We start from the raw sequence: 16,288 nt of genomic DNA on the forward strand, positions 1-16,288 counted from the left end.
TTTTCTGAAGCACTGTGGATACACAGCTGTGAGGAAAACAGTGAGTTAAGATTTATGGACTGATTTATTTAATGAAGGATGCCAGAGAAAACAAGCCTCACTGGTCATTTTATGTGTAGGCCTTGTATGATAAGGCAGACATGGTCTTATTTTTCACTGGCCTGCGTAGGAATTTGAGGGAAGAGTCACTGTGCTTGTCAAATGTTGATTAAATGCGTAAACTACATTTATTCTCACTAATGGCTGAGTAGGGACAGGGATATTTTAAATGCCAAAGTGCCTGTTATACCTCTGTGGTGGTTTTACTCGGGTGGGCAGCCGAGCTCCACCACAACAGCTCTCTCACTCCCTCTCTTCAAAGAGGAGGGGGGAAAAAATATGATGAAAGGGGCTCAAGGGTTGAGATAAGGACAGGGAGATCACGTAGTAATTACCGTGACGGGCAAAACAGACTCAGCGTAGGGAGTTATAGTAAGATTTATTGCCTATTACTAACGAGCTAGAGAAGTGAGAAACAAAGGAAAGAAACCAAAAGCACCTTCCCCCCCATCCTCCCTCTTCCACCTCCTCCCCCCAAGCGGTGCAGCGGAACGGGGCCATGGGGGTTATGGTCAGTCTATAGCACTTCTTCGCCGCCGCTCCTTCTCGGTCACTCTCGTCCCCTGTGCTGTGGGGTCCCTCCCACGGGATGCAGTCCTTGCTGAACTGATCCAGGGTGGGCTGCCCATAGGCAGCAGCTCTTCAAGAACTGCTCCAGATATGGGTCCGTACCACGGGGTCAATCCCTCGGGAGCAAACTGCTCCAACCTGGGTCCCCCACGGGCAGCAGCTCCTGCCAGGTCACCTGCTCCTGCGTGGTCTCCTCTCCACGGGCTGCAGGTCCGGCCCGGAATCTGCTCCGGCAGGGGTCTTCCACAGGCCGCAGTCTCCATCGGTGCAGGGCCACCTGCTCCACCGTGGTCTCCTCCACGGGCTGCAGTGTGGAACCCTGCTCCACCGTGGTACTCCATGGGCTGCAGGGGGACAGCCTGCTTCACCATGGGCCTCACCACAGGCCGCAGGGGACTTCTGCTCCGGCGCCTGGAGCACCTCTCCCCCTCCTTCTTCGCTGGCCTTGGTGCCTGCAAGGCTGTTCCTCACTCCTCTCACTCTCCCAGCTGCTGTGTGGCGCAGCATTTTTTTCCCGTCCTAAATCTGCTCTCACAGAGGCGCAAACAACATCACTTCCTGGCTCAGCTCTGGTGAGGAGTGGGGCCCTTACCAAACATGGGGCAGCTTCTAGATCCTTCTCACAGAAGCCAGCCCTATGGCCCCCTGCTACCAAAACCTTGCCACATAAACCCACTACAACCTCAAGGTTAGTTAATGCTTTGCACAAGATGCCTGCTTTCATTATAGTGCTTCAGAGAAAAACAAGAAGAAAAACTGAATGAAAACAAGCCGAGCTGATGCAGAGCCTGTGCGCATTCAAAGCGATGTGTCGATGCTGTGTGTCCTCCATTTGGGTGCCGGAATTTCTAACCAAAAGTCTGAAACTCAAACAACAGGGGGAAAAAAAGAGCAGTAAGAAAAAAATATTTAGTAAGATCTCCTTGGATCAGCCACATGTTGCAACATGAACCTTAGAGATACCAGAGTAAAACTAAATTGTCAGCCCTAATGCAGTGCTAAAGCATGTCTGTAGAGCATACATCTGTGCCAATGCTTTTTCAGCCACCTTTACCTTTTTCTGGAAGTGTTTCTGGAGGAAAATTAACTCCTTCCCTATTATAAACATTAATACTGAGTAGTTTCATTAGCATTAAAAGCTCTTTGATCCATTGTTGTTGCCTGAAACCCAGATGGAAATACACCTGCCTCTGGGGCTCTTCACCTCTATGTACTCTTAAAAATGAGAGCAAACATATCCGTTGTGTATGGACAGCGAAAGTGATTTAGGAAGGCAGGGACTGCAGCTCTCTTATCGAAGTTCTCAGCCTGAAGACTGACCATGGTAAATCAGAAGCTTCAAAGCAATGCTGGCCCCTCCATTTGACATAAAATTGTGAATGTTACAAATAGTGAGTGTGGCATTCCCTGAGATCTGTCTGTGCCTAATTTTACTCTTTTGCCTGTTTTTTGAAAAACAGACAAACAAAAAAAACATCTGGAGACATGTTGGGGAGCTGTCTGTATCCCTTGCTCTTGTTTCACCTCCTTAAGGGACACCCTGAGAGCAAAGGTAGTTCAGGAGCTCCAAGGAAGAGCCAGTGCTACTTGGTAGCAGGCATCTCTACCAGTCTTTTCCAACCAAAACAAGTCTTTTGGGTGTTTCTCTGAATTTCTTTGAGTTTAAGAATCTTGGGGTGACGGGACCACTTCTCTGTCATGCTGTTAGACCTCTGTGAGCACATTGGCTTGAACTTCTCATTGTGCTCATTCCTGTCATTGGTGGTGCTCTTGTTTGTTTGTTTGTTTGTTTTTCCCCTGGTTTGCATTCTTCCTGGGCAAAACTCATCTCTGTGCAAGCTCCCCATCCAAGTCCCCTGCTATCACTGGAGTCTGATCCCAGAAGTCATGCTTGTTTCAAAAGGGCTTTTGGCTTCTTTAGCATGGATGCCTGTTTTGGCCATGGGTAGACTGATGTGGGAGTCCATCATATGGGGCTTGTGTCCCACCAGCAGTGCCATGGGTTTACATTTGAGGCTGGCTTCTGCTGCGGGTGGCTGGAGTAGCAGGGCAGCAGCTTACAGTTTTCTCAGGGATACCAGTTAGTTTTTTCAGGGATAGATGTCTTCACGTCCTTCAGCTCTGCAGCATCTGAATTTTGCCAGCTTTGTGCAGCTGGGTGAACAGGGACATGAGAGCAGAAACAAAACTTTCTTGTGACAGATGCGCTGGAAGATTGACACAGTCTTCGTCGCTATATTAAAAATAAACGGCTCTGCTTCAGCCTGTGAAGTCTGATTCTTATATATTAACTTCTTGGGCTGGGGGTGGTGTGGAATCAGTTTTATTTTCTGGTTTGTTTGCTTTATGCCTGTATAATCTCAAAGGATTTTGCCTGGCTTCAAGCCTTAACATATTGGGGAATAGCTTCAGCAGAATAATAGATAGTTCAGGCAATGTATGGATACTCAGATTTTATTGACAAAGTACAACAATAAAATCTTTACTCTCCTGTTCATCTGCTGACCAAGAAACAGACTGGCATGTTATTAACGTTGCTCTGCTTGTAAAATCTTACTGTCACATATTTCTGAATAAGAATGCATTTAAGAAAAGCAATTTTTGATCATGATGAATTCTTAAACAATTATGATATTTTTGATGGATTATAAACCAACTTATAACTATATTCAGTGTCCTGTCCGAAGAGGCACCTATTCTCAGCTTGTAAAAATTAACACACAAAAGTCAATAATTACATTAAAGGTTACCAATTTATATGAAGTATCTGGTGCAGTGATAGAGGGTTGGTAATGAGCTACCTTGAAAATGCTAAATCAGGAAAATCTGGAAAAAAAAGACAAGAAATATTTCCCACTGATGAGATGAGAATTTTTAAAGTTAATGTTTAACAACAGAAGATGAAAGAAATGGAATCTAACTTTAAATGAGTGAAGAAAATTCTACTAACAAGGGTTGAGGAGGTGTTGTACAGAAGGACTCCAGCAAGAATTTGGTGCTTGGGTTGTTCCCCAAATCCCCCATCTTGTTGGTTAGTAACTAATTGTTAATTTAAGCTATTAGGCTTCAGCTTTTGAGCAGCTATACTTTGAAATGCAGAAAGACAGAATTGTTCTGTGATTCTTTGTTCATCTTTTACTCTGGGCTGTTAAGTTAGTTTTATAGTCATTCCTTTATTTGCTTGTTGGCTAGTAGGTGTTATGAATTTAAAATGCATCGCAGTACCTCTGATCTTAGTGTCTATAAACATAAAATAGCCTTGATTGAGGTCAGATGTACTGGTATATTCCTTCCCTGTGCTCAATAACTGCAGCTTGCCTCTTTCAAAAATAAATAACACAGAAAAATGTGTCAAGAGATGCCTTTTCTTTCTCTGAAGTTGCTAGCAGACAAGTGCTAATGCTTCCAAATGAAAACCTTCCCTGGAAAGTTTCATCCTGAAGCAAACTGCTGTACTTACAGTTTACAGACACCTGAAATTATGGTCTTTCCTAATGGAAGTGCTCATATAACCTTATCTCTCTAAGCAGAAGCAAATTTCAAACTAGCTGTGCTATTTCTTTCTCTTCCTAGGTCTTAATAGTACTCAGTTTATTGTAGTTGCTAAAACATGTTGGTGAAATAACTTTTCAGAACTCCTGGGTAAAACCACTCTACTTGTTTCTGTCACCTGCTTGCATTCCCATCAGCAGCAGACCAAGACTGAACACCTACTTCTTGTTTCAGTTGCCTGAGATGCTGTGGGGCGGGATTGCTGTAGTTATTGTACAGCAGCTGCGACGCTCAACAGAAATTGTCCAATCTATCCGTCTTGTTCCCACAACTGGAGAAAATTACTGTGATCGAAATGAAAAGAAGAGTAGTTAACCTTTTTTATTTACTTCTTGGTATGGTGGGTTTTCACAGTACTTAGGAAGTTTAGTTTCAGGTTTCCATCACAGCCACTTCCTCTGTGTTTCTGGGCACTGGGATGCTCTTAGATGTTTTTATTTACTGAATATCAGTGCACGGAGTTCTGAAAGAAAAGCTCAGTATTAACCAGAAAACTACTGTGAAGGTACTTCCTACGGCAGACGTATTGCAAGATGGTGGCCACCAAGATGTTTCTCTTTTCCAGAGTGAATCCACAGAGAAAAGCAGAGGGTTCTTGAAAACACATAGAAAGCTATTGGGAGGTATGTGAAGAAACTTGGAAGGATCAGAGGGACTGCATAGTTATGTGCGTTATATGGATATCTAATATTTCTGGCTAACATCAAGAAATTTTTGGAGATGTTCAAAACGTTGTTTCAGGACATAAGCCGCCTTTTAAGTTGTAGAGACCAGGACTTGGCAGATGACATCTGACTGGAATAATAACAAATATGAAGATAACTGACATTTTAATGTTTGGCCAGTTTCACAAATGGTTTGGTATAGATTGGAGGGGAATAATAAAAGGCCGTTTGGACAAACAATAATGGTGTGAATTCTGTAGGATCTGACAGTAAAGTAAATTATTTTGGGGTGTAACAACAGCAGATGTTGCTTGGAAGCCTGTCACGTATGGGACAAACACAACATAACCCAAGGGGACTGGTGGTGCCTGAATTGTACAGCATTGACTGAATCCCTTTTTGAGCCAACATTGCAAATAAAGGGTGCCGTTGTTTATTGCTGCTGGATGTTGTAGGAGACGATAAAGGGAAAGTGGCAGGAAGGATGTACCTGCCACCATAACTCACTCCAGCATGTTTGCATGTGGTGTAGAAGAATGATGTTGGAAAAGTAAATGTGTTTACTAGTCAGCAAGTCTGTGTGTGTGTGTGTGTGGAAATAATTTTTCATGATACCTTTTAGTTTGTATGTTTCTCTTTTGTTTGTTTGTTTGTTTGTTTTTTACTCTAGGCTTTTTACTTTATTTCTCTCACAGTACTTTAAAGACACTGATTGATTGCAACATCTGATTTTGATGCGTCCCGAGGCATCGTACCTGAGATACTCCCTGACTGTGCTTTCTCTTTTTGTTCATTAAAATTCTTCAAACAGAATAAGATACTCTTGTTCTATTGCACAGTGTTTCCATCTGGTCTGATGTGAGAGGAAAGCAGATTCTTTGACTAACTAGAGCATTCATAGGTTGCAATTTTTTCCTTTTTTCCAATGGGTGCTGAGAAAAGGTTTTAAATATTAGACAAAACCTGAATCCCTGTGTATCGCTGCTTATGTGCCAAGGTTTTGTGGTGAGCTTTCCTGATGAGTAGACCTTGAAGGGGTGAGGGCAACTGTTTCAAACTTGTGACCTGTCCTGGGTGTGGATTGTGGTACACACGCAACAAATATTTAGCATGTTTTTCTTGGTTTTTCCTTTAGCCCAAATGTACTCTTGCTTCAAAATTTAGCATTTACAGTTTCTCATTTTCATTTAATTTGTGCAAGTGTAGCTTATTATATGTTTACCAGTTAAAGACATTTTCTTAGAATATTGCTCCTACACTCACGTCTACATACATATCAGAATGGATTGACTTGCAACGTAGTAGTTCTGTGGAGTCACGGCTGAAGTAATAAACCATCTTAAGAACCATAATTAATAGTTATGCCTTTTTTTCCCCATTTCTTGCAGATGTGATCCATACTGTTGGGCCAATCGCAAGAGGCCATCTTACTGATACTCATAAAGAAAACTTGGCAAATTGCTATAAATCCTCTCTGAAACTGGCAAAAGAAAACAACATCAGATCACTTGTAAGTACTTTATGCAAGCATGTCATTTTTGGGAGGGTTTTATTTACTTGTTATAGTGTAATTATTGATATAATAATTGGCTTCCAGAAGAAATTCCTGCCTGCATGTGATATGAAAAAGCAAGAAATTATGTATTTGGCCAAAATAATTGCTACACAAAGAAAAAGGTTATTCTATAAAATTAAGGAAAATCTGGCCTTGTAGTGTACAACAATTATAGGTGTACAAACCTCTCTCCCATTAAGGTAAGTAGCTGTTCCCATTGTCCATTTCGTACTCTATAATTTACTAAAGATGACCTAAGAAGTTGCTGGTCAAGTGCATAAATGTATGCAGCACTGCCTCAACAGCTGAGAAGTGATTAATTGTTGCTTACTCTGTCCGTTAATGTACCTTCCTAAAAATAAGCATATTGGCCAAGTGGCAGGGTTTTATAGCATCCCCTTGCTGAAATAAATCATCATAGGTTTAAAATAGCTTCTTATATGATTTTGCTTTTGATTGCAAAGGTTCTTTGATTGCTTGAAGTGCACATTACACTTCTGTACCTCAAAAGGCCAGATTTTCAAAGGCCAAACATGCAAGTGAGTAGTTTAGTGTGTAGAGGGCCACATGTGTGCACGTGGCTCTGCTCAGGTGCATGTGAAGCAGAGGTGGCCTTATCAGGCACTAATGGGGAGGTGGTGGAAGGGGGCAAAGCGGTGTAGCCTTCATGTGGGTCCCCGTGCCACAGAGCGTGCATCCCCCAGCCGGTCCCATGCCCCATGCAGGGGATGTCCACGCAGAGGCATGGCAAATGTAGATGCACAGTTGCCAAACCTGGCACACCATGAGCTCTGGCCACACATCATTTGGGTGAAATAAAATTCCTGCATGGAGGGGACTCTCACTGTCATGAACAGCCAAGAATCCTTCTTTAGCTATCTTCTCTCATTGCAATGATTAAATATCGTGTTGCCCTTAACTAAAGGGTACAGAGAAAGGCTGTAAAGAAACCATTTCTCAATAAATGACCAGCTAGGGGAAGTGTGAGATTATTACTGCAAGATTTGTGAAGGAGTAGGTGGATGCAGTCTGGTGGAAAAAGTCAAACCAAAATTATTCTGAGTGGGTAAGAAAGGAAGGAAAACACTGTTTCTGTAACTGTTTCAAGTACAGTAGCATGCTATACTATGGCTTGATAAAATTATGTTTGTCAAAAAAAAATTAGCTGCAAAGTAATCCAGCTTGAAAGTAACATAGGCAGTTAAATGTCTACACGTATGCTAATTCCGTCCCCTAATTCTGCAGCTAATTCCCCATTTGTTATGGAAATCATAGTGCAATGTGATCTTTATGAGGTGGAATTTTAGAACAGTTAAAAAATACTCTTTAGCTAAGTGGACTTTGCTGTTGATAATGTATTCCGTCTCTGTATGTAGTTATGGTGGTGATGTACAGCTTATTTCCTGAAGATCAGCCTTTGCTCAGAAAGGAAGATAAGTCCAGGGTTCTATGCATTCATTTGATGTTGATCTAGTGATACGGTGTTCTGATTTTTCTGCAGCGGCACAAATACCAGGCACTCAAGTTCAGATTACTTGTGCAAAAGAATTTTTATCAAGCAATGCATCATTAGGTTAATTTAGCTGAACTCTACTACCTGTCAAATCTGCTGCCAAGAGTGAATTACGTTTCAGCTGTTTGTGTGATAGCATGTATGTTTTGCAACTTGGAATGTTAACTAAATCTAAAAAATGTTAATTGGACAAATGGTGTTATAATAGGGTGAAATATCCTGTAAGGGAAAGGTATTAACATATAAAAATGTTAGTACATTATAATAATTTAATAATATTAAATATATACCAAATAAATATAATATAAAATATATAATACAATTTCCTAAACTGGAACACAAAGATTTTTTGAGAAGGACATGTGAGACAGGGATTTTAGCCCAATTTAGATGTGGCCTACTGAGTGAAAGCAGTTAAGTATTTCTTACTTCTTTTCTGGATCAAACTGTGCTCTTCACGCTCTTCCTGCTAATAAAATCCTCTCTATACTTATCAACATATTGCCCAATGAGCCCTATCTTTGTCATTATCCAGCCACTAAAGAAAGCTGATACCAAATAGAGTTATTAATTGATTATGATTGTATTTTTCTTTTAACACTATGTACTTACATTAGAATGGAAGGCAGTATCTGGCGATGTTCTGAACTTTTCTCGAGGACTGTTTATACACACGGGCATTTCTCTCTCCTGCTGTGATTCACATTGGAGGCAGTAAGGTCCCTGTGCTGTTGTGCCCAGATGCACCCTTGTTCTTGCCTTCAGACTCTGGGCGTTTACATGCTGCTTTTGGCCATTCAGATTAGTCGGGAGAGGGGGGAAGGAGAGGGGGAGAGATTAAATGATGTGAGTAAAGAAAAATAATGAAATTAAAGAAAGAAAGAAAGAAAGAAAGAAAGAAAGAAAGAAAAGAAAGAAAAGAAAGAAAAGAAAGAAAAAGAAAACACCACCGGGCATTAGTCAATGCCTAGTAATGCTCATATCTGTAGGGATTCTGTAATTCTAGGACATTATAGGTGGTAGCTTTGTATGTAACACGGAATAATAAAGAATGGTCCTACTCAAGCCTTTCAAGGGTTTCATTAAAAACTAGCTTGATATTCTAGTAAGAAAAAATGACCATGGGGGAAATCATCCACGGATTATTTCCTTGCTGGCTAGGAGCTGTTGACTGTGCACCTGCTTGAGATAAAAAATAAAATAATAATAAAAAAAATACACAACACCCAGAGTTTCAGGACACAGCTGCACAGGCTGAGCAGGAGCCAAGAGCCATTCATTCACACCAGCATTAAGAAGCTTAGCAAGCAATATGGATTTTCAAGTCCACATGACAGATCGTGAGCTGTTCTGAAAAGCCCAAAGTCCAGCGATTTCAGTGATGCTTTGGGAAGTAAAGGCTACTTGAGGGTCTACGCTAATGAACAAATCAAGCCTGGAGCAAAGTTAAGATGTATAATTCATTCAATTAAGGAGCACTAGATTACTGCAAGTCTGAAGAGAAGAATACAAAGTGCAAGTGGGTTTTACAAGATCCAATATAATAGACTGGAAGAGAAAGGAGAAAAAAATACAGATTTTTAATGCTTTTAGAGAGCTGTTACAGGGAACAGAATTACTCAACTTTAACAGGCAATACCAGCGTGGACTGGATTATGGCATCAGATATATTTGCATTAGGGAGAAGATAAACAAGATAAACTGGGGGGAAAAAGGTTATCCATGTTAAATGAGGAAGAGAAAATCAGATGTGCAGAGTGATGGCAAATTTTGGTTGCCTCTTAAAAATGAAAGGCATGTGGATGGGCAAGAGGAAACAGAAGAATTTTGTAATAGGTACTGAGTAGAAGCAGTATGCTGTTGACATAAATAGGAAATGGTGATAGCAAGCCCAGGTACGCTAAAAGAATTAGCTAAGCCTGAAAGCATTGGAGCACAAACAGTTCATAGCAAGTGAGAAGGAAGTGGGAAGGCATTAAGGGATTGCAACAGTGTGAATGTGTTGCTCATCTTCAAAATAGAAAAAACAGCAACTCTAGGAATTAATGCAAAAAAAGAAAGAAAAAAATAACACCGTTAAAACCGTTTTGAATGTGAATCGTGCCATAGGATTCAGAATTGCTTGAGGCATTATGAATGAGGAGTAGTGATGAATGGCAATGTATCAAGTTGGACAGAAGTGTGCAGGGTGACTCAGGGTGCACTGCTAAGCACAGTTTAATTTAACATCTTTATTAATGATTTTGAAGAGTACATAAACAGCTCATTAATTACATTTACAAATGATGCTACATTAGGCAGTGTTGCAAACACTAGAAAAGGACAGAGATATATGATGACAATTGATTACAGAGACTGCAAATATAACCTCATCTAGCATCCGTTACAGCTCCAGAAGGGAGTTTCTGCCTTCACTTGAGTGGAAGATAGGTCAGAACCAAAGCTGACAGCTACAGAGTAACTCAGCTTGGGAAAAGACGAGGTAGCATATGGTGGGGAAAAATAACCCAGTTCACAGACAGTCAAAGGCAGAAGAGTAGTGGAAAACTAGCTTAATGAGGAAATGGTCTTGAATAATAAGCCTCAAATTAGATATACTTAGAGCAGTGACTTGTTTTGTTTCGGTATTACATATTGTTGAGCTGCCTACAGAGAAATGATGGATGCCGCGGAGGTTGTAGTCTCTGTTCCAAACAGGCTGGGGAGAACAGGAATAAGATTCTGAACAGCTCAAACCTAACTGTACGTGTGTGTATAAATATATTTTACACCTGAGGATGAGAGGCTTGCCATGATCTTGACATGCCGTGCAAATTGTGAGGTGCAGCTTTATAGAGGGGGGAGAGAGAAAAGTCTGTATGCATGACAAAATGACAGTTAAATGGTGTAGCTGATAATAATTTCAGTTGCGTTGTGTCTGAGATTTCCAGGCATGGATCAGGGCACCTCTGTGCGAACTCTTGAGGGAGCACTGAAATCTCATCTGAAAATGCTGTTATCTCAGTGTATAAAAAAGATGTGATGGGTAAAACCAGCAATGAGATGAGGGAATATAATGAAATGCCAGTCAGCATGATTGCCAAGGTTCATAATGCACCAGCAGCCCAGCCATGGGCAAGAATTTGCATAGCCATTATGGCAGAGGAGTTTCAGGATCAAATTTGATTGTCCATGGAATTGTACAGAGAGAAATCACAGCCCCTGATATTTGTCTCTTGCCTTTTTTTTTTTTTTTTTTTTCTTTTTCCCAACCTTTTACGCTCAATATGAAATTTCCAGTGTCGAATCAGCTATTTTCAGTCTCCTTAAGGTCAGCTACTTCATCTAGCTTTTATGTTACCCAAGTGTGTGTGCTTGGTATCCTGCATTCCCCAAACCACGCCTCTCTTTTGCCTTTGCACTTGTTGATGTAGCTGTGCCCGCTGTAGGACATGTATGCTGTTCTCTGACTATTTGTGTGTTCATTGGCCATGGATGAACATTTTGCACTGGATGGGTCTGTTCTATATACAGCCGTTTGGTTAAGTGGATACTTAATGCATTGTTTCTGTTTATCTCCACTTAAGTAGTTACAGTCCAGTGGGGAGGAAAAATATTTAATGTCATACAAGGAGTTTATTTTAGGAATAAATATTGGCATTTAAGCAAATTAAGTTCCTGAAATGTACAGAATAAATGCCTAATAATGTAAGAAATTGGTTTTTGTTGTTGGTCTCTTAACGCATTAGTAGAAAATGCTATGCTGCATCAATTAAATCTCTGCTGTCTGAAAGACTAGGAATACATTACAGGCACCAAATATTCTCTGAAAGGAACACAGGTAAAAATATTAAAATAGATAACTGTTCTGCCTGTATCTTTTTCTTCTGTAAGAGTCTTACATGCCAATTAATCATTAGCTTGGGCAGACCAGGGGAGTTGTAATTGCTGCTTTGAAGGATTATTTTGGTCCGATGTTTACACAGTGTTAGAGATTATTTACTTGGTGTGTTCTGACTTAGGAGGATCTCCTGCTCTGCTGTGCTTTGCATATGCTGCTTTGAAGCCATTCGGTACCCTGGAACTTAACTGTACACCAAGCTCTTCCCTGCCAAGTACTTCATTCAGGCTTTGCCTGTGATTGAAAAATCTTAATCCATTGAGGTCAGTCAAGGCTGTAGTTAGAGGACCTTTCTCACCTACACAGAGAACTAAATAATAATGAATAATAATGCCATGCATTATTGTGGCTGGGACCCCAGTCTAAATGTCTTTAGTGTATTTGCAGAAAAAGGAAGTTAGTGCTGGTCCTCAACCAAAAGAAAGGCTGCTTCTGCCACTGCTACCAAAAGGGAGAAGTTTTATATGGGGCTGTCACTCTGTTCAGGACTGCATTCAGCAGTGCCATCTTCGGGATCACTTCCTGTTGGCAGGGGCAATTGAAAAGCTTGAACAAGAAGTATCCTGCTTTAGACCACACTCTGTGACCTCCACCTATAGGGAGAACTACAGGTAATGTGGGACTGAGAGGAAATCCTCAAAGAATGAAGCTTTGCGAGCTGTCAAAAGAGTTCTGATTACCACCAGCAAATGTATTGACAGGGTTAGATACAAAAGGCAGAAGTTTTTCTGTTGGATCCCTACAGTCAGACTGGGGAGAGATCATGCTGTTCTAGAGCCTTGCTAGATTAGCTTGCCATTGAGTTAAAAAAACAAAACCAAAAACCAACACAACCAATAATACCCACCTGTCTTTCTGCCTGTATGTCTGTGCTGTGAATGCAAAAGGTGCTCCTTTCGGAAAGCAGTTGTTTGGCAGCAGGCTGACCTGCAATGGCAGGCTACTTCTGGGAGGGCAGGCATCTCTTCTGGCTCTGGATGCTCGTGCTGCCCCGGGGCTGTGCTTAGTACAAAAGGATGCTCTGCAAGGTCGGAACGTGCTTTTTGAAATCCACATCGTGCATCTGTATCTGGGGTCTAAAGTCAGTGTACACAGTGCATATTACTAGCTGTGCATATGCAGTGCTTTAAAATTGAGGTATTATTTGAGGATTTCTTGAGGAAATATTCCTTTCACATACATATTAAATTAGTCTACAGGGAGTTCCTACTCATATCCTTTTGAAGGTGTTTTTCACAAACAAGTGACATTTACTCTAACTTTATTCATTGTTCATTTTTTGACAAAGTTAATACCAATACTACCATAACTTATCTGTACATAAACACAACCAGTTAATTATTCAGAACAGTGCACAAAATGATGTTGAGAAAGGTACATGCTGTTTATCAATCTATAGTGCTGCAAAAATAACTAAACTGTACTTTTGATTGCCTTAGATATTTGTACCCACCTGTAGACAGGGATTTAAAAATACTTGGTAGTTACGTGGTCGTATTCTTGGTATTTGTATTTATTTTGCAAACAAGTTCTCCTTCTGATAGGGGACACTGTGTCTTTGAGCTTCATTTCAGCAGAGATGTACAGCCACTGTGATGCCTAAGTCTTCTATTATAACCCATGGTCTTAAACTTTTAATCTTTTAATATCATTCTTGAACATTGAGAAGTCTCATGTTCAAGAGACTTCTCAATGAGACCCTCTTCCCCCCCCCTCCCCCCCATTCTAAACTATAAAATTCATCAAATAGGGATTTTACTTGAATTGTAGAAAGGCACTTGGAATGGGCTGCTACAAAGGATTGGACTAACAGATTGTTTTTACATTATTGCCTGTACCTGTCTTGTTCTTTCATGATGTAGAGTTATGTTTTAAGGAAAAGTCAAGTAATTTTTTATTTTTTATTATAAGGAAACTTATTTCCGGCTGAGAGTGTTACCATAGCAATGAGTTAAGTCTGAAATTCCTAAAGGTTGACTTTATTCTATCATCTGGTTTTCTGATATAAATTCATATCCATCTTGCAGAAGAGTTGTTTGGAAGGAAATTTCTGCAGGATCATAAATCCACTTAATTTTTTTTTTTTTTTTTTTTTTTTGAAACACTTGTTTAACTTTTAAGCTTATGATAGGACTGATCTTACATTTTCAAACAGCTTAGCCCTCCTTTTTTGCTTAACTTTTTTCTCCTCTTAGATAGTTTCCAGATAATGTCTTTAAAATTAAAGCTGCTGCATTGGTTTTAATTGGCCATAAATAACCTATTTGGCTTCATACATCTGCATTGGTTCAGGAGGTTGTGATCTTTTGGATACAGGAATTGCTACAGTTAGTCCTGCTTTTGTTAACCCATTGTGAATCTGCTGTCAGTTATCCCATGTTCTCCCAGCCATTTCTTCCAAAGTGATCTTGGCAGATTGCAGAAAAAGGAATGTGATTCAATAAGGATTTCATTAAATGAGGTGGAATTCAACAAGATCAAGTGTAGTTTGTCACACCTAAAGAGAGGTACTTATTAAAGCAAGAAAGGTTACAGAATGACTGTAACCCTAGTCTGAGGTTCCTCAGAAAACAAGCTGGAGTTTGTAGTTGGGCATGCATCAGAAGTGAGTCACTGTTGGGAAAACCAAGAAAAGAGCAGCTGTAGTGTTGACACCTGAACAAGTAAGGCCTATGAAGTTTTTTTTTTATTGCTCTATGTCTGTTTTGGGGAACTGGAGATAGTTCTTTAGCCAGGGATGATTGGGGAGCTAGAAACAGTATCAAAAATAGTGAAAGAATGAATTATATTTTTTTAATCTAGAGAGAAGTCTAAAGGTGAGAAGAGGAAGATAATTTTTGATGGATGAAAGGCTGCTGAAGAGTGCAAGTTAACAAATTGTCTGAGGATAGGACAAGAAGTAATGGTCTGAATTGGTAGGAATGGAGTTCTAGGTCAGTGATTGAGTAATTTCCTGGTTGGAAAGATGGTAAAGCACTGGGAAAATTGTATAAGAATATTATGGATCCATCAGTGTATGTTTTGAAGAGTTAGCATGACAAGTATTTTCCACGAGGGGTTTGTGCTTTGGCTGAAGGGGAAAAATGAAGATTCCTTGTGATCACAGGTGATTTTCAGTAGAGCTGAGACATAGCAAATGTGTGTACCAAAGCTGGGGGTGCCATTGCTTGCTGTCATGTTTATTGTCTCTTTAGGTGCAAGATTGGAAAAGGACTTGAAGTCATCCTTAGGGTTTGAAGCATGAACCATGATGTTCTAGATGTTTTGGGATGGGTCGAAGTAAAGGATTGCATCTTGGTGTGTGCTGATGCCCTCTGACCATGACCTATCTAGCTGGTGAATGGAAAGGGTACTTGGTCAAAGGAGTCATATTATTGGGTTCATGGATTTCCAAAAATGTTCTTACAACCTGTGTAAATGATCTGTGATGGTCTAGGCATCCTGAAAGCAGCACAGAGCACTGTGACTGGCTGAGCTTGAAGGTCTGCTGCTCTAATGCAAGGTCTGTATGTGGGCAAGCTGCTACCGTTTGTTTAAACCTGGACTGTTAACACATTAACTGCTGCTAAAAGCCCAAGGGCTGCCAAAGCCAAAAGGATGAGCCCCATCAGCCTCATGGAAATCGGCAGGTAGCCTAGGTGCTGTGAAAGCTGCTGTGCAGTGCAGAGTGCCATGGAATGTTTTATGTCACAAACCAACAGAACTCCTTTAAGAAAAATGGTTTTGCTTCTTCTGTATTGGTATTGTTTTGGTCACGTAGTTGCACGTTTTTTTTTTTTTTTTTCTCCCCCGATCTGTTTTTTTTTTTTTTTATTTTTTTCTGTCTTGCTGGTGTGTTGCTGGGAAAAGTTTTCCTGTTGAAATAAATGCACTTGATTTCTGCATCTCCTGCTATCTCGCTAGCCATCTTGCTCACCACTATGGGTTTTGTGCAAACATGGAGAAGATTACCAGCTTTTTGTGTGCATATAGCACATGTAGTAATATCTATGAGGCTTGCATGCACTTTTTTGAAAAATAATGTATTTATATTTTGTTCCTGCCACTGTGCAGTTACATATTTGGTGTACAGTTTCTTAGACAAAGCAGATTTTTTTATTTTGATGCTTGAAACACATTATGGTGTTTTATTATCCTATGACCAAGAGTGGTAGGGGCAACTCAGAGGGATACCTAGATCAGCCACAAATTTGTTTCTTAATTATGTCCCACATACAAGTTGCTTGTGGTGATGATGTGAGCTGATGCAACTCTTCCTTTAGGCATGAATAGGGATATCCCTTTTTCTGTACCTCTTCTCCTACCAGGTGTTCAGAAATGTTTTGAGTACCAAGACAATACAGCCCCAAAATGAATAAGTGCTCAACTCCTGCCATCAGGTGGGTCTCATGATGCTGGAGCTTAGATACTGCACCAAGTGGTGGTATCAGAAGACAAAGTCACTGTAGCCTTTC

The 16,288-nt window shown here is 40.5% G+C and overlaps 1 protein-coding gene across 2 annotated transcripts in view; it reads left to right on the forward strand.

Moving 5' to 3' along the window:
* The window catches only part of MACROD2 (mono-ADP ribosylhydrolase 2), an 857,698-nt gene that overhangs the window by 490,394 nt on the left and 351,016 nt on the right, over positions 1–16,288 (forward strand). For both annotated transcript variants that reach the window (XM_035322711.1, XM_035322712.1), the window contains exon 6: positions 6,275–6,396. In XM_035322711.1, coding sequence (XP_035178602.1) covers positions 6,275–6,396 — 122 coding nt within the window. The remainder of the gene's footprint in view (positions 1–6,274; positions 6,397–16,288) is intronic.

Source organism: Oxyura jamaicensis, chromosome 3 (assembly GCF_011077185.1).
Source record: "Oxyura jamaicensis isolate SHBP4307 breed ruddy duck chromosome 3, BPBGC_Ojam_1.0, whole genome shotgun sequence".
Lineage (NCBI taxonomy): Eukaryota > Metazoa > Chordata > Aves > Anseriformes > Anatidae > Oxyura > Oxyura jamaicensis.